Source organism: Sciurus vulgaris, assembly GCF_902686455.1.
Source record: "Sciurus vulgaris genome assembly, chromosome: 18".
NCBI classification, from domain to species: domain Eukaryota; kingdom Metazoa; phylum Chordata; class Mammalia; order Rodentia; family Sciuridae; genus Sciurus; species Sciurus vulgaris.
Genome location: NC_136479.1, coordinates 14,312,083 through 14,331,250, shown reverse-complemented (window position 1 = coordinate 14,331,250; position 19,168 = coordinate 14,312,083). Strand labels below are relative to the sequence as shown.

The 19,168-nt window shown below is 46.5% G+C and overlaps 1 protein-coding gene across 2 annotated transcripts in view; it reads right to left on the bottom strand.

Moving 5' to 3' along the window:
* The window catches only part of IQCK (IQ motif containing K), a gene marked incomplete at its 5' end in the record, with an annotated part of 116,602 nt that overhangs the window by 97,006 nt on the left and 428 nt on the right, over nt 1-19,168 (bottom strand). Inside the window, 3 exons of one of the 2 annotated variants that reach the window (XM_079120905.1) lie at nt 9,243-9,340; nt 10,309-10,438; nt 12,498-12,562. In XM_079120905.1, coding sequence (XP_078977031.1) covers nt 9,243-9,340; nt 10,309-10,438; nt 12,498-12,562 — 293 coding nt within the window. The remainder of the gene's footprint in view (nt 1-9,242; nt 9,341-10,308; nt 10,439-12,497; nt 12,563-19,168) is intronic. The other variant, XM_079120906.1, reaches the window with a different exon arrangement.

The following is a 19,168-nucleotide window of genomic DNA, read 5'->3' as shown; positions in this document are numbered from 1 at the left end:
CGGCAAGGGAGCCCTGGGCCCACAGGCTTGAGAGCCACTGCTTCAAACGTCTGCCACTGCGCTGAAGATGAAAGTCACACTCTCTTCTGCACCACCTGATACAGTCCACAGGCCCTGCGGACTATCCTGTAAGGCTGCTGCTGGCCTGACATCTCTTATGCTCTGGCCAACTTTTCACCCCTGGAAAAGGCCACTGAACTTGACAGTTCTGGGTCATTAAGTAAATTTGAAAGGAATTGTACCAGGGGATTTTGATACATAAAAGAGAGAATGGATAGTAAAAAGATGGAGGTGAGGTGATTTTCCCAGTGGGTCAGTGAATGGAAGGAGAGAAACAACCTACCAGGGTCAAATATATGGGCTTGAAAATGTTGTCTATTTGTAATTCCTATTTTTCCTGATTATAAAATAACTAAGCTTATTTTAAACATTACCAAAGTACTGGAATACATAACACAGGGGAGGGGCGGGAGTGTAGCTCAGTAGTTGAGCACTTGCTTGCCTAGCACACTGGAGGCCCTGGATTCCATCCCCAGTCATGGGGAGAAAAACAAAACAAGACAAAACTGCAGAGAGATGGGAGGTACGTGGATACTGTTATGGTGTGGATATGAGGTGTGCCCCGAAAGCTCATGTGTGAGACACTGCAAGAATGTTCAGAGGTGAACTGATTAATGATGAAAGTTGTAACCTAATGTGGAGTAATCCACTCATGGATTAACTGGGTGGTAACTGTAGGCAGGTAGGGTGTGGCTAGAGGAGGTAGGTCACTGGGGGCATGTCTTTGGCTTTACATATATCTATCAATCTATGTTTCTATCAATCTATCTAGGCAAAAGTCCCCAAACTTTCATCTCCCCCACCCCAACTTACAGGTGACTTCTCATTTACTGAGCAATAGATTAGATTAGATTAGATGAGATGCATTCACTTATCTTTGGCTTGCTCAACGCATACTGCATAAATCAGCATAAACCCAAGAAATGTCTGTACAGTATCTTATTATTGGTCCAGAGATGTATTTCCACCAGCTATTTGTACAAACCAATCATTTCTACTCTTTATCTTTCACAGTGTATTCGTTTAAAATAATATACTGCTAGCACTCACCTAATTTCACAGAAAAACTAAAAGGCCCGCTGACTATTTATTGACTGACCAACCCTCTTATGCTATACAGATGTCACCTAAATCATCTCCATGACCTCTGTACATAATGGCTGAAAATAACCATCTGGGAAAGGGTTAATCTTACTGTGCTGCTAAACTCATATCATCAAATGCATAGTTCCTTGATCTAATTCCAAGGCTGACATAATTCTTGGAAATCACACACTTAAGGTATATTTTCCCAACTATAGTAGCCTCCAAAATTTAAGAAGTGGAAAAATATCTACTTATTAAATAAGCTGAATTTTATTTTGAACATTTAAAATATTTAAATATCTAATGATGAATACATTAAAGTTAAAACATTAAAAATGACATATACAAAAGAAATGAATAATTAGTGAAATCAGCTTGAACATCATCACGCCTGCACGGCTTGCCGGGGCAGACCCGGGTCGGAAGCAGAGTCCACTGTTTCAGAGCAGGGATTCTCAGCCACTGGGCCAGTCGTAACAATGAGTGACTCAGTAGTTCTCGGGGACCTGGTTAGTTCTTACAAGAGGGTTGTTATAAAGAGTAAGACTGGCCCCTCCCACTCCCAGACATCCTGTCTTGCCATGTGATCTCTCCCTTTCACATGAGCTCCCACTAGGATGCCATTTATCATGTGACGCAGCTAGGGGGCCCTCACAAGAGCTGGCACCAGGCTGTTTGGTCTTTCAGTCTCCAAAACTATAAGTTAAAATAAAGTTCTTTTCTTAACAAGTTACCCAGCCTCGGCTATTTTACTGTAGGGACAGAAAATGGACTAATACACACACAGGCATGTGTGTAACTGGCCAAGTGCTCCGTGCTACAGTAATGACATGCTCTCTCGCACTGTCTATGCTCCGTTCTCCTTGATCTTCCTGGAAGTTTCATGGTACTCACAGGATGACCTAGATGAAGGGCTTCCTAGTTTCTCCTTCCTCTTCTCTATGGCCTTCAGACCCATCTTTCATATCAGATTCTGGTCTCTGCTTCTGGCAAGTTGTCAGAACAACCAGTTGTGTTGGTGTAGTGGTCAAACTCTGAGGCTCAGGAACCAGTCTGCTTGGTTTGAATCTTGGCTCTGCCTCTTTCTAGCCGAGTTCTTGAGCTTCTTGGTTCACCTTGATGCTGTACAGCCCCAGTCCGTAGGATGGTGATAACAGTATCCAGCTCCAGGGATTTGGGGAGGACTTAGTAATTTCCTATGGTCAAAGTGCTTAGAACAGGGTCTGGCACAAAGCACGGTTTCTGGAAAGTGCTGGCAACTGCTATTCTCCAATCCGACCTCTTGCTCAACCCTCTGGCTCTCCATTGGCTGTGAGGCCCCTTCATCTGAGGGGATTTGCTCCGGTTTGGCTCTAGTACTAGGGGTTCTGCAGACCTGTGCAGCCCCCCATCCTTTACCTCCCTCTAGAGGCAACAGATCCAAACACCGCAGGGACATCTAGTAAAGGAATGACCTCTTTGTCTAATAGTCACAGCAAACTGACAAAAAAGTCACCGACCTCCACAGAACACTTCTGTAACTCACCATCTTCAAAGCAGGCCCTGACATTTGATGTTAGAACAGTTATATTCATTCATTCATTCATTCATAAACATTTACTGAGTCACAACTCTGTTCTGGGCACCTTAAGAACAAAGCAGAAAATGAGGAACACAAATATAGACATCTAGAAGTCAACAGTTTAAGGGCAAATTTCAAATCGACAATTATTCTTGAATGACCTACTGTAAATGCTATTTCAAGATATAATTTGAATGGCCCCAATAAACAATGAATTATGCCGCTGTTTATGAGCTATTTGTATGCAAGTCTGGTGGCCGGTGGTGGCCGGTGACAGATAAGAATGCTCCAGTTGTGTGATTTTGGTTGGAGGCCAGTTATCGTGCAGTTGAAGCATCTATTCCCAATGACAGGATGTGAGGAACAGCTGAATGGAGAAAATGCAAATCTGTCGTGCCGATCTGAATAACAGGAGTTCCACTTGGGCCTGACAAATGTTGAGATGGCAATAATGTAATTTTCAAGTCTTTAAAAAAAAAAAAAAATCCCACAAAAGACTACGTGACTAAGGGAGAAAAACGAAGGGAATCAGATTTAATTAAGAATGCCTAAGTCAGGAAGTGGAAAAAGTCAACGGTAATTCATCCACCTTGTGTCTTTGTGGCATTCAAAAAACAGCCTTCTGGCACAGACTGACCCTAGCTTCGCTGGGGCCTGTGAGCTTTATTCAATGCGGCCTTGTTTCCCTCCTGATGACAGGAGCTGCTCTGTCATCCTTTAATGGCGGAGAGACTGAGGCTCAGGTTACGTAGGGCCACCGGCAAGGAAGAGGCCCAGCAGGGATTCGAACCCATGTGCCTGACAGCCTGCACAGTTGATCAGTTGTTGGGAGTTGACAGTTTTCAGAACCCACGTTTTCTCTCCTCCTTGTTCATTTGTTACACACTCCAGACCTTAAACCGCATCCAAGCACCACGCAGCACTTGGCGTGGGACTGTTTTCATTTGGTCTCGGCAGCAGCTCATCTGTGGGGCGTCAAAGGTGAAATATGAGCCGGCACAAGGACGCCTCATGAATCTCTAATACAAACAGAAATTTCTGGGATTCTTTAAAAACGTTTTATCATTGCCTGGGGGCTGGAAACTGTTTCTAGCCCCCTCATTATAGAATTATTTATGGGCAAAAATCAGACATGCAACCTTCGATGTAAAATCTTAATTACTGTCTTTTTAGCTGATTTTGTGCCCCCTGAAGGGGTATAAATTAGAATAATGGCTGCATAAATTGGAATAAAGACTGCACCATGGAAGAGCTGCCCCAGGGTCCGGGGATGAACTCCTCCTGGCTTCAGAACCACTCTTGCCATTTGTCCTCGTTCATTCTTGTTCCTGAGGAGCAAAATAGAACACATAAAGGGGAGGAGAACTAGGGGCGGGGTTGTGGCTCAGTGACAAAGTGCTTGCCTAGCATGTGTGAGGCACTGGGTTCGATCCTCAGCCCCACATAAAAATGAATGAATAAATAAAGGCATTCTGCCCATCTGCAACTAAAATTTAAAAAAAAAAAAAATATATATATATATGGAAATATATATAGTGGGAAGGAAAAATAAAAACCTCCTAGTTCCTCATTGTTCTTCACCTACCCAAGAAGACTTTACCTCTATTCTGGTTCTGTGGAGGTCAGGGCCTGTCTTGTCCCCTGTGTCTTCAGGGCCCAGCCCCATGGTGAGTACACAGTAGGGCTTCATGAGCATTTGGTGAACAGTGCTAACCCTGAGTGACGTCACCTGCTTGCAGGTGTTCCTTCCATGTTTACAATCCAGGGTGATTTCATTGTGCTCAGCTTCTGTCCCATGGTTTTGATCCTTTGCTTAATAAAAGGTGCAGCACACTGAATACACTTTGGTCACTGAAATGTGACTTGCAAGATGGTCCGGTCTCCCTCACTTAGCAGCAGACACTGAAGGCACAGAGGCAAAGCCACCTGACATCAGAGGGCCAGGCTGAGGGGCTGCCCTCTGACCCCTCCATGCTCACTTCCGCGCCAGCCGGCTGCCCCTGGTGACACCACAGGTGGGGGAGAAGGCGGGGTATGAACTGGGCAGGTGAACTGAGTGGCCAAGTGAGCAAATGAACAATAGATGAAAATCAGAAGCAGTTTGGATTTTATAACCAAGACTGAGTGCCAATCATTCTCCAGAAAACACCTACGGTCAAAAAAAAAAAAAAAAGATGAAAGTCCAGGCCCCGGGAGTGGACGTTTCATCTGGAGATGCCCCCGCAGCTCACTGGCTGCGTAACCTCAGGCCATAATCAACTTCTCTGTGTTTCAGGGCCTCATCCATAAAGGCATGACGGAAGAGGTTATCTAAGGATGAAACGAGGTGACACATGGAAGGTATTGTGACCAGTGGGACAGAGCACCTAATCACTAAGATGGCTTATCTGACTTTTGATACTAATCTTGCAATTATCACAGCAGTTGTCAAAGCGAGGTGAGGAGAGCTATTGCCTGGCTGTGATAATCAGCATTGAAATGGCTACCATTTATTTTACCAGCTTTTTCTGGTCACAGACTACTTCGGCCAAGTGTCCTGTCATGCTAATGAAAATAGGGGATCTGATCATCGTGGACAACCAGTCTGCAGTAGCAAGTCAGTAGACAAAGGAGGGACCAAGGTTCCCTAGACTTGAATTCATTAGTGTGTCAAAACTTACCTTTTGTGGGGCGCAATGGAGTGACTTGGGAGGCTGAGGCAGGAGGATTGCAAGCTTGAGGCAGCCTTAGCAATTTAGTGAGCCCTAAGCAACTTACTGAGATCCTGTCTCAAATTTTTTTAAAAAAGGAAAAAGGTGCTAGGGACTTGGCTCAGCGGTGAACCACCCGTGGGTTCAATCCCTACTATCAAACACGAAGACCAAAGCGCAACCTTTCTGGGCTGGGGCTGTGGATCAGTGGGAGAGCACTTGCCCAGCTTGTGCAAGACACTGGGCTCAATTCTCAGTACACAAATAAGCAAACGAACAACACTGAACTTTTCTGCCAGTAGTGTGAAGAAAGCCTTACAGTCCTGTCTCAGCTGGACTGATGTGAAGCTCCTGCCCCTGCTCCCACCCCCAAAGGCTATGGGTGATGGTTGAACTGCATTTTAATGGAGGACAGTAAGCTGAACACTGGGCTTCAGCTTTGCAGAGAGGGCATGCAAGCTGAGGGCCCGAGCAGAATTATTCAGGATTCAGAAGGGGTCTACAGCGGCTGTTTGGGGAGGGGGTGTCCAGAGGAGGCAGAAATGCATCCAGAAAGGATTAATGACAGGCACCAAGCAAGGCCCTCTTCCTCACCTCCTCATGAGAGTATCAAGAAAATTAACCTTCCTCATGAAATCACTGTGGAACTGGATGCTTTTTTCCTGGAAGATGGGACCAAGGGCTGAATCAGGCCTCCAGCTGACCAGGAAACAGGAGCGAGGCCACTTAGGTAACAGGTATAACCCATCCTGCCTGGGAAACGCCTGCAGCACATAAAAACTAATAATAAATAACAGTTAACATTTTCAAGATCTTATTTTCCAGGGTCCGCCCTATGCACTTTGCAGGGGCCACCTTGATCCCTCTGCATAATGATCCCATGAGCAAGTGCTAGGATTATCCTCATTTGACATATACGGAAATGATGATGGCTGAGAAGGACAAAATAATTTGTCTTAGGTTGTGCAGCCAGCTTGGATGGGGGTGGATTTCAAAATTAGGTAATGTTAGCTGGGTTTGGTGGCACTTGCCTAAATCACAACCACTCAGGAGGCGGAGGCGGGAAGATCTTGAGGCCAGCCTCAGCAATTTAGGCAGGCCCTCTCTCAAAATTTAAAAGAAAAACAAAAAAACATTTTTTATTTTTGGTAGTGGGGATTGAACCCAGGGGCACTTTACCACCGAGCTACATCCCTAGCCCTTTTTCTGACACACTGTCTCACTAAGTTACTTAGGGCCTTGCTAAGCTACTGAGGCTGGCCTTGAACTTCCAAGTCACTGGGATTACAGGAGTGCACCACCGTACCCAGCTCAAACTTTTTAAAATTTAAAAATATCTTGGGATATTACTCAGTGGTAGAACACTCCTGGGTTCAAACCCCACTACTGGAACAAAACAAAACAACTCCTTGACCCCGCCACGCACACACATACACACGGGGAAAAACAAAAATTAAAAAAAAAAAAAAAAACCAGGAAAAAAGTCAGGTGACTTTTAATCACTGTGCAAGAAACCAAGGTGCGCTTGATTAATTAACTGCAAAATTAATGCAAGGGGGATCAGGCTGCGCTATTTGCCACCCGCTGCTCTCTCCCATTGGCTGAACTCATGAAGTAGGGGGCTGTCTTCTTCCTCGCAGCTCTCCAGGGATGAGTCCACCAGAACAGCCTTTCCAGAGAGAAGAGACCAGGGTTCTGGCCCAGGACAGGGTAACAGTGTCACTCTCCTGATGTCTGACATGCACTCACTTATTCAACATTCATCAAGGGCCAACTCTATGCTGACCAGGCCTCGGGCGGAAGGATCCGAGCATTGAGAAGAGCGTAAAAATAAATCTGAGGAAGAATTTGTCCTCAGGGCACTTAAAATATTGAGGGAGACAGGCATGTATAAAATTAAATATCTGTATATTAAGAATGTCTTAATTACAGCTGTCTTAAAGTACCATAAAATGAGGAACAGATGAAAATGTTCTGAAATCTGAGAGCTGGGGTCAATTACTTCTAGTCTGGGCCTAACTGGGTGTCACGGAGCTGGGTCTGAAAGGCAAGCAGAACTTGAATATGCAGAGAAGAGGAGCGCCAGGATTTTTTCCTAAAATAAGAAGGAGCACATGCGCAGAGGCCACGAGGTGGGGGCAGACCCAGAGCTCCGAGCGGCTCTGGCTGGCTGGAGGGGTGCCAGGGAGGAGAAGGAGATGCAGGGAGGGAGCGAGGAGGTTGGAGAGGGCCTCGCAAGCCAGGCCAAGGTCTGTGGCTCCACGGTGTGGATGCACTGGAAAGTGGCCAGGGTGCCCACACTCCTCCTTCATCAGCGTGTGCTATTGCTGGAGGCTGCACGTCTCCCAAAGCCCATGTGTTAGGGGCCTGGGCCCCACAGCAAGCTCCTGGGAGGTGGTAGGACCTCGTGGTTGATCTCAGGTGACTGGGGGTGTGCCCTGGAGGACAGCCATGGGATCCCAGCCTCTTCCTCTCTCTCCTTCCTCCCTGGCTTGTGACATGAGTGATTCTGTTGCACCATGTGCTCCCACCATGACGTGTTATCCTGCCACAGACCCAAAGCCACAGGGCCAATCTGCCATGGGCTGGAACCTCCAAAACTGTAGCCCAGAATAAACCTGTTCTTTTTATAAGTTGATTATCTCAGGTATTTCATTACAGTGACAGCTGACCGGCACCGTGGGCTCAAATTCTGACCAATGCCTCATGATCCATTTCTGCCTCAAGTAAAGACACAACTGTCATGGTGAGGCCTGTGAGAAGGAATGTCACGCTGAGTGGCTCAAGTGGCAGGCAACGAGGGAGGGGGATTATACTCTGGGGTGGTTCAGAGGCCAGAGGGGCAGTACAGATAGCATCGGGACTTTGCTAAAGGAGCGTCAAGCACACAAAACTGTCTCTCCGGGCAGGACCCAGCTCTTCTCAGAGAGGGAACCCAGGCTACAGGCAACTTCTCAGGTGATACTATGAACAGTGACCGGTTTACAGACCACAGGGTGTGTCAAATAAATTGTGCATTCACCGCCAACATTTTTAGTGTCATTTTGAATCATTTAATCTGGATTTGAATCCTCGCTCGCCATTAGCCCTTGATCACATTTCAAACCCCTGTGTCCCTGTTCCCTCATCTGCGGGATGCAGACAGTGAGGACAGAAGGCACCCCTCAGGGCTGCGCTGGGAGCTGACTGAGATACTGAGTGGCCGAGCGGGGTCCTGGCGGGAGCAGAGCCTGGGCGATAGTAGATGCTGCCGCTCCGCTCCTCTGTCCGTTTGACCTTACACAGAACCGGAGAACCCGAAACCGCAGGAAACACGCACACCCAGAGGATCCTGTGAGCTGCCCGGCGGCGCCTAGGTGGGGCTGCACCAAGATCAGATGGTCGCACAGGTACCTGGAAGCAGTGTGGTAACGACCCACATTTACTGGGCTGTTAGTGCATTCCAGGCCTCTCCCAAGGCAAGTTACGGGACAAGAGATGGCACAAGTGGAAGAGGGCGAGGCCCGAGCGCCAGGTCAGTCCAGAGCCAAGTGGGAGTGAAAGAGCTTAAATCGGTGCCAACAGTCACAGGAAGACCCAAGGAACCTGTCGGATGCTGCGCTGCACAGGAAGGGCAGGTGGGGCAGCAGGCGGGGGAACCTCTCTGGAGCCCGAGTGACCAGACAGATGCAGCGTGTGCTAAGTGCACAACCAGGTGCCATGGCCGGCCTTGGGTAGGTGACCCCAAACACAGGCTTCCCCTCCCCAGGGATCATTCGGAGAATAACACCTTGACGGCACAGAGATCATGGGCTGCCATCGGATAAAGATGAATTACTGAGGAGCAACCCCACCAAACAACTGACCTCAAAACACTTCTCTTTCTTTGCTTGGTGAAGAAGGCGGGTCATTCCAGGAAGCAGGACTGGAAAGATGTAGGTTTCCAAATATTTTCTGGGGGAACCTAAAGTGAACAACAATGAAATACCATTGCAGATCCCGAACTGCCCAAATCCACCTGGGAGTAACGTTTGAACTAAAAGGCACAGTCCACTCACTAACATGTCCTTACAGGTTTCATTTTGCCTCAGACCACTGGATCTGCCTGCATTGCTAGCAATGTCCTTAAATGTCCCTGTGGCCCGGCAAGGATGCACGCAGGTCCTACACAAGCCAGGACCCAGCTTGTTATGGCTCCCAGGGGTAGCATCAAGGAGACCAACGTGGCCAAAGGAACAGAGGGATACAAGCGAGGGGAGTGTAGCAGGAATTGTGGCCAAAGAAGAACTGGGGTGGGCGTAGACTGGAGAGGGCCTCAGGCCACCATGGTGGAGGTGGTGGTGGGCACAGCGGCAGAAGGCATGAGCCAGTAGGTGAGGCCTGGCACAGGGAGGGCCTGTGGGCTGGGCTTCGGGGGACCTGCAGTCTGTACCTCAAGGCAAGGCAATGTGACATTTTCTTCTACTTCTTGTATTTGTTAACCCCTTTCTTTCTGTCCTTTGTATGTGAGGTAGAATCAGAGTGTGGTTTATTACGATTATTATTATCTCTACTGCATTTTAACCTTAAAGTTAAATCAGTAGAAAGATAATACTTTTCTTTTTTGCATTGGAGATTGAATCCAGCAGTGCTTTACCACTGAGCTACACCCCCCCAGTCCTTTTATTTTTTGAGACAGGGTCTTGCTAAATTGCCGAGGCTGGCCTTAAACGTGTGATCCTCCAGTCTCCGGCCTCCTGACTTGCTGGGATCATAGGCATGCACCACCACACCCAGTGAGGATACTCCTCTTAAAAACAAGAATGGAAACAAGAACGGGCTCTTATTCATGCAGTCTCCCTGAGCCTATCCCACCACCCCTATCCACACCCCACGGTTCTGTAATGTTCTAACCCCAAACCATAAAAGATGAAAACCCGCCTCCGTACTCACAAGTTTTGGGATCCACCGTTTCTGAGACCTTTAGAGGACAGGGTATATGTGAGACCCTGGTGAAGGGCGGGGGTGGGAAATAGTGCTCTATGTTGAAGCCATGGGAGACCGTTTCTTCCGGCGGTGACACCTGGGGGGAGCGGGAGGGGGTCAGCGCAGGTCAACAGTCTGGAACTGAATTTTTTATTTCTTTTACAAGACAGTAAAATTCCATGTCAGACCTTAGGTTCAAGGGGGCACACTGAGCACAGGTCCTTGCCTCCCTTCCCTCCAGAGACACCTATAATGGCCATCAAGGAATAAGCTGCAAGTAGAGAAAAGAACAGAGGACCCACAGTGGACCAGACATGGCAAATGAATGCAGAAGAATCAGGGAGGAGGCCGATTTCAAGAAGCCAGAGAAGTGGTAGCCCCAGGAGAAGCTGGCCCAGAGCACATCAGTCCCTCTTCCTGTCAGAATTCCAAAGAGGCTTGCTGCTGAAAGGTGGCAGGCACTCCAGGGGGCGGCGCCCACACACAGTAGGGCTAAGTCAAAGCCTGGCTGGGTTCCACAGCCTGCTGCCCGCTCAGTGCTCACACGCTACGTTCACACCAGGGTTTTGTATGTTCCTTCCGTGAGACGAACTGCCCAGGAAGGAGCGGAACTGCACAGGGCCCGGCTGGTCGGACAAAACCCCAAAAAACCGACCCATGATTTGGAGGCTCCCTTGCCCATGCCCCAGTACTGACTCTGCCCGCTGCCCTGGTCTTCCATGGACAACACTCCTCATAAGCATCCGGGCAGTTTTCTGCTCAAAGAGACCCAGCCAGAAAACAAACCCACACGTACAGCAGAAGAAAACGGCCGCGGGGTGGTTTGAACACCACAGTGAGACTGAATTTCAGGTGTCAGCTGGACTGACACAGCTGGCGGAGCATTTTGTTTCTGAAGATGAGTGACGGAGAGGGGGCCTGAGAGGGGGAAGCTTTATCTTCAGTGTGGATGGTCACCATCTAATTGGCTGGGGGTCGAGGTGGACAGAGGTGGAGGCAAGGTGCATTTCCTCTCTTCTGCAGCCAGGATGCCCTTCTCTTCCTTGGATCTCAGCATCTGGAACTCACACCAGTGCCCCCCCACACCACTCTCAGGTCTTTGACCTTAGACTGAAACCAGTGGCTTCCTTGTTTCTGAGGCCTGTGAACTTAACCAAACCACACTGCTGTCTTCCCTGGTTCCCAACTTGCAGATGGCCTATCATGAGACTTCTCAGCCTCTATAATCCTGTGTGAGCCAATTCCTCCAAAACAAAATAAAAGGACCTTCATTCACCTATCTATGTGCGTATCGTCTCTCTGAAGAACCCTAACATACCAGCAATACAGAAAAATCAACTCATTCATTTAAAATGGAGATTTTTAAATAATCAAAGATCTCTATACAGATCAAGAAAAGCAACAGCATAAGCCAAAAAAGATCAAAATCTATAAACAGCACCACTGATCCTGGAAAAAGACAAATAATCCAGGGATGAGAATTCTGACTAGTATCTGCAGAAACAAGAAAGAAATGCATCCATGAAGCAAGAACATGATGCTATGAAAAAGGAACAATCACAAAACATGAGTTTTAGACACACGAACTCTGTCAGAGGTGGCTGTAGTAATGGAAGTTAGTGAGTCTGCTGACCTAGGTTTTGATTCATCCCTGTGACCCTGCTCAATTCCCTTTGTCTCTGAGAATCTTAGACATTTTAGACTCCGTTGTGTGTATTTAATCCCAAAGCATACTTCTAAGGGCCTCCCTCCTGGCTGCCCTGTCCTTGGCCCTCTCTCAGCATACTCTCATCTGCCTTACCCTGGGAGGCAGAGAAACTTGCTCTATTCGCACCTGTCCCCAAGACAGGCTATTGGATCCACTGTGAAGGCCTTTCTCTTCCAGGATCTCATTTGAGCCCCCTAGAGCCCTGTCAGTTAGTCAAGGATCATCTGTCCCACTTAATACATGCATAAACAAAGTCTCAGAAAGGTTACGTGATGCTTAAGTCACACCATTAGTAACAAAAGTAGAACTGGCCCAAGTTTCTGGTTCTAACTTGAGTCTACCTTCTCCTTCTTACCTCCTAACTCATGACACCGTCTGACCTTTACCAGTCACCTTACTAGTCTCATTAAGGGCCTTCTATCTAGTATGAGGCCTGGGTCATACTCACAGTAATCTCAGGTTCTTGTTTGACTTCATATCCTTTTGGAAAGGGAGGCAGCTCAGCTTGGTACTCTAAAGGGAAGGGGAAAAAAATCTTCAAATGCCAGACTTCATTGCGGTTTGTGATATAATTTCCTTTTCTCTGAATAAAATACTCGTGGATTTTATTTCAGTTGGTGGTTTACAGAAACAAAAATCGACTGGCCATTGCAAGTTAATATTTAATGTGGCTCATCCAACTTATTTAAAATGTTTGGTTTGTCTCTCCCATGAAAGTCAAAGCTTTATGGGAGTCTGGGACTCTTTGCCCAAGAGAGTACAACTTCAGATTCTGCCCAGACATTGTAACTACGGGGAATGGAGGGAGGAGAGGATGAGGGGTGAAGGGAAGACACCCCAGTGTACATGGAGCAGAGGAAATGCAAAGGGCATTCCACCAAGTCCTGTGGGCAGCCACCACTGCTGCTGAGAGGACTGAACACGCTCCTGGGCCATGCTGCATTAGGAAGAAAGACTGGCAAACGTTTCTGGAAAGGTGACTGCTTTAAAGGCCACTGCATAGTCACTTTGCAGTGATAAGAAAAGATGTTTCTGGGCAAGATGGTACTGATGGAATGGAACTGTACTGCGTGTACATTTTATTCCTTACCTAGTTACTGACCAGGTACTGTAGCATTTCTTTCTTTCTTTTTTTTTGACACTCTTTTTAAAACATCATTTTATCACCAGTCATAAGCAACATCAGCTGGTGCTGTGCGACAGTTTACAGCAGTTCCCCTTTGGGATGGCTTGGATCTGGAATGTCTCCGAAAGGCCCATGGGTTACAGGCTTGGGACCCAACTTGCTCTATTGGAAGGTGACAGGCTCTTTAAGAGGTGGCATCTAGTGGGAAGTCTTCGGGTCACTGGGGACAAGCCCTCCATTGTGGGATCCTGGCCCCTTCCTTTTCCTCCTCTAGCCACCAGGAGAGTGGTTTTGCTCCACTATCTTGGGCTGCCTGGCCACAGGCCCAATCACTGAAACCTCCAAGACTGTGAACCAAAATAAACCCCTTCTAGCTTGTCTCTGGCACCTGTTATCGTGACAGAAAGCTAATGTACCCCTAGGTCCACAGCATGTGTTCCAACATGTCCCCGAGACACCTAAAATTGTAGATAGCATTGAATGCTCTGCTTTTCCTATTCATACACACCAATGATAAAGTTTTAACTTATAAATTATGTATAGTAAATGATCACGGAAGAGTTAACTACCATAACATAAAAAAACTATAATACATAACAAACTTTATTAAATTTATGAATTACTTCTGGAATTTTCTTCTTAGTATATTTGAGCCACAGTCAGCTATGGGCAACTGCAGAAAACGCACCCTCAGATAACCTGGCATGACTATCACAAATTGAGGGTATTTTTGTTTGTACCAGGGATCGAACCCAGAGCCACTGAGCCACATCCCCAGCCCTTTTTATTTTTTATTTTGAGACAGGTTCTCACTAAGGTGCTGAAACTGGCTTTCAACTTGCAATCTTCCTGCCTCAGACTCCCAAGTTGCTGGGATCACAGGCACGCGCCACCACACCCAGCTAAATTTGGGGATTTAAAGCAACACAAATTATCGGACAGTTCCTTTGAGTCAAAAGGTCAGGAATAGATTGGTGTCTTGTGCTGGAATCAAGGCATCAACCATCGCTGGGACTTTATCTGAGAGTTGGAGTCCTTTTCCAAGCTCACCAGCTGTTCATTTTCTTGTGGTTGAAGGTCTGAAGTCCCTGTTCTCCTTGGTTGTCAGTGGAGGACTGCTCAGCTCCTAGAGCCTGCTCTCAGGTGCTTGACTTGGGCAGTGTACAACAGGGTTGTTGCTACTTCAGTGCCAGCAGGAGTCTTTTCTGCTTGATCTGACTTCTAGGGTTCACCTGATTAGGGCAGGCCCACCCTCACTTAAAAGTCAATGATTAAGGACTTTAAATACATCTTGGAGCATCTTTTCACAGCAACACCTACACAGGTGTTTGGCTTAATATCTGAAATGTGTGTGCACAAGGAGGAATTCTGCCTACTGTACCAGCCATAGTGCTATCACTTTCCCCCGCACTTGGGTAAGCATGTAAATTCACCTTTCCCCACTGCATTGAAAATCACTGAGATAAAGGGAAAACTGTTTATTTAGGTTTAAAATACATACATTTATGCCACTGTTTGAATATAAAACCAAAACATAATTGTTGGAAGAAAATTTCAAAGACCACAGAGATGTCTTATGGAGTCAAAGTGACATCTAATCCCACGCAACCCACCGGCAGTCAGGCTAGGCACATAGCCAACCAAATCTTTTTCAATTGCTTTACTAACAAGAGATACGCAAATGTGTTTGCCTGAAATCTCCCAGACAAGGTCCAGTTGCTCAAGCATAGGGCCTCGTAACTCTTCTTCTTTACAGCTCGTCATTTTTCACCTTATTTGAATGTTGTAAAAATTAAGGACTATCTTTTCTGATAGATTGCAGGTTTGGCAAGGGAAGTACCTGGGTTTGTGTTTTATATCCTCAAATTATTCTTGCTGAATAAATGAATCAAATAAATAAAACAAATAGTGCAACAAATTATTATTATTATTTGGTACCAGAGATTGAACCCAGGGGTGCTTAGCTACTGAGCTATACCCCCAGCCCTTTTCATATTTTCTTTAGAGACGGTCTCAGTAAGCTGCATAGGGCCTTGCTAAGTTGCTGAGGCTGGCTTTGAACTCATGATCCTGCCTCAGCCTCCCAAGCTGCTGGGGTCCTAGGTATGTGCCACCACGCCTGGTCGCAACAAGGTACTTTTGATTCATCCATTAATCCCCATCATGTACCAGGAACCCTTCTAGGTGCTGAATACTGGGTCTTTTAATGCTGCCACATATATATTATGCCACATTTATTAGTAAGTTTGCTCTTAGAGGGCATTTGGGTTGTTTACGATTTTTCATTATTCCAATGTTGCAATGAGCATCTTTATCACTGATCTCAATGAAAGCATTTTATAGGACTAAATCTTAGTTGTGGCTGCTGTATCAAAGGAAAAAAATAAAATTTGGGCAATGTGCCAAACTTTCCTACAAAAAGTTTATGATAATAGTGAGAATGCCTATTTCTCTACAATATGATCACTCTTACACATTTTTAAAAATATTTTTATTTGCATTTCTTTGTTATTTGCCATTTCTATTTTTCCAACAAAATGTCAGTTGACTTAAAATTTGATGAAAAGACACAAAGTTCACATGACCAGAGAAGATATACAGCTGACATAATAATGTAAAAGTATGGGAAAATATATTAGTGTCAGGAAAACCTGATATGTTTGTTACTTTTAGCCTTGGGAATGTTTACCAGAATCTGAACTATTTGAGAATTCATCGGTTTCACCCTGTGATTTCAACTTGAATATACAGTTGATTGCAGACTTGTGTTGTTATATCAAAAGGCCTAGGACAATCGGTTTGTAAAAAGCATTGAACTATTTAAAACAATCGGATTTACCACAGTTTGAGTCATTTGATTTCTAAGAGTTGCTCTTGTGCTTAGAAAAATGTGCTTGTCTGTTTCATCCTGCACTATCAGTGCTTAGGGAATCAGATACATTAAATTTATAAACGTTTACAATCTTTCGATTATGAAGTGTGTAAGTGGGATTAACTGATTAGGAAACTTAATGGTATAGGAAGGGAAATGGAAGGTAGGAACAAGGGGGCATGGCTGTTCATTTTGCACGACTATCTGTTAAGCAGAACCTGCAGGGAATGGTGAAGGAACATGGGGATCATGGAAAGTGACAGGGAAGCAGGAAGATGGACTGGAGTGCTGGCTGAGTGAAGGACGGGGACGGTCGCTGGGGTGGAAAGTCGGTGTCTAGAGAGCCTGTGGTCATGCTTGGAGCAGCATGGGAAGCTGGTAGGTGCGTGGACTGAAGGCATGAGAACGTCTTTGGAGAAGTCGGGGAGAAGCTGGTCACTCTGGGAACTGAAGGTGTGTGAACAGGAGACCTGCAGCTGCCAGAAGAGGATGTGGGGTCAAGGCTGGGGTTTCTCCTGAGACGAATCTGAGCGTCTTTGGAGGGAAAAGCGAGTAGAGACAAATGCAGGCGCAGGATCCTGGGATGGGGCGCAGCAGGGTGTACGGACGCAAGCATGTGTCTGGGTGAAGACGTTAGGCTGCCGACCCCGACGTCGGCTGCCTTCTCAGTGAAGGCCTCCTATGCTAAGGGGACCACAGACTATTGAGGAGTGAGTTACGACCTTGAGCCAGTTGACGTGGACAATGAGAAGGCACTGATGGATGCTGACTGATGAGCAGCGCCGAGCCGGCAGGTGTCAGTTTTCTCTGGCTTGCTCCGCTGTGGAGGAGCAAGCATTGATTCAGATCTGGTCCACGCTGGCATCTGGCAGGTGAGGTGAAGGATTAGATTCCATAACATCTTTGAGGGCTACTGAACTGGAGAGTGATTGATTAAACAATCAACCAAAGACAATAAAGAAAATATTGATAACAGTGATCTTAGCAATATCAAAATAGAAAACCATAAACCCTAAGGGCTTGGACTTTGTCTTGGTTAACACAGTAGCTAAACATCCCCAGTCACAAGCTGCTCTAAGATGTAATTTGAAGTCTTGGAAGGAAAGAAGTTTATTGGCACTCGTCCAAGTGCTTCTCCTATGTGCACTCCCCACCCCTGCAATCGATGGGGACTGGACCTAGGGCCTGGCACGTGCCAGGCAAGCACTCTGCCACGGTTACATCCAGCCCAATATAAATGCTTTTGAGAATATAGTCACTGAAAAGATGAGGGCAAAAACCAGAAGAAACTTACAAATAAGTTATCACAGAGGCAGGCATGCACACAGGAGAGAGCACAGGCCGGGGGATAAGGGACACAAGTTAGATGTTTACCTATCTTGTATCCTGTCTTCACAAAATTGAGTTTCCGGTAGGTCTGTCTGCTGTGATAGTTTTACTTTTTGAATGAGACATCCTAATAGAACGTAATACTTAACCTCAAAGTTAGGATTTCCACAAAGCCTGTTTTTTCATGTTTCTTGCAAGAAACTGAATTCACTCACCATGAGTTTGTTATAGAAAAATGCATTTGTCAGATGTGTAAGAACTGGGTTTAATCATCTAGGCTGAATTACTCACCACAGTGCCCATGTGTATAATTTGCCATTTTGACCTCATTAGCTTTTTGGGGGCAGGGGGTACCAGGGATTGAACCCAGGGGCACTTAATCACTGAGCCACACCCCCAGCCCTTTTTTAATAATTTAGAGACAGGGTCTCCTGAAGTTGCTAAGTGCCTCACTAAGTTGCTGAGCCTGGCTTTGAACTCAAGATCCTCTTGCCTCAGCCTCCTGAGCTGCTGGGATTACAGGTATACAGGGCACCTGGCTTCATTAACTTCATTTTGAACTCTATCACTTCGGAAGGGTTGATTGACTTGTCTTTTAGAGAGCAGCAAAACCTTTGGTCTTGTTTTTCCCTAGAGAACTGATGGACCAACACAAACTCCGACTCTAAAGTATAACACAAAGAATGTTTTTTTGTTGACAATAATGAACATTTACTATTTTCTAAATGCAGGGCTCTGTCCTAAGCACCTCCACATACATTATCTCATTTGGTTCTCGAGACAGTTCTGTGAGGTAGGTACATTATCTCCCTCTTATAGATGAAACTGAGCAATGTCCCCAACACCATCCTACCAGCAGCAAATTGTATTGTGAAGAACTGTTTGGCTTGGAGAAATGAATGTTCTGGAAAGACTAACCTAACATTTGAGTGGGTAGAGTGATTCACTCCTTGGGTCATAGTACCAAAGGTCCTAAGGGTGGAAGTTAGAAGGAGAACATTCAGAATAAAACAGATTTTCCCCTAGAGCAATGTAATGCCGGAGAAGGTCTTTAAGCCTGGGATGGTGGTTGAAAGAGATGGCCTTGAGGGCTGCCTCTGGAGTCCACTACATTTTACTTCCTCTGTACTCTCCACTTCTTTCAAATCATCCCCCTCCTTCACATACTTGCACATTCGGGTTGGCTTCCATTCAATAAACATTCACTGACCTGCACTGTCCAATACAGTAGCCGCACGTGACTATTTTAATTTACTAAAATGAGACATTCTGTCCCTCGAATCGTGCTAACCACATCTCAGATGCTGAATAACCACATGTGGCTAGTGGCTACTAGATTACTGAGAGTTCCACTGGACACTGTTTAAGTCAGTTAATGTAGTGATGGTGGTCACAGGATGAAAAACCCGAGTTCCTGCCCTTGAAGAATTTACGAGCCAAGTGAAGAAAAAAAAAAAAAAAAACCCACCCCAAGTCCCCAAGCCCCCAACGTGGTTCACTGGGCGCTGACCCTCCTGCAGCTCTTGCTGTCCATCGAGCAGTCTGCTAAGCACTTTCCGCGACCCTCAGGTTCCATTCTTCTCACATTGCTACCATCGCCCTCTTTACAGAGAGGGGGAAAGGCAAGGTTAAATAACTTGTCCACGGCAAGGGAAGAGTACCCAAGGGCCACCAGGCCGGGACGGCGCCCGACTCCGCCTGCTGGGTGGGCCTGGACCCCGCTCGCCGCTGCACGTGGCCCGGCCACCCCCCCACCTCTGGGCCCGGGTCCCGCCTGAGGCCGGGGGCGGGG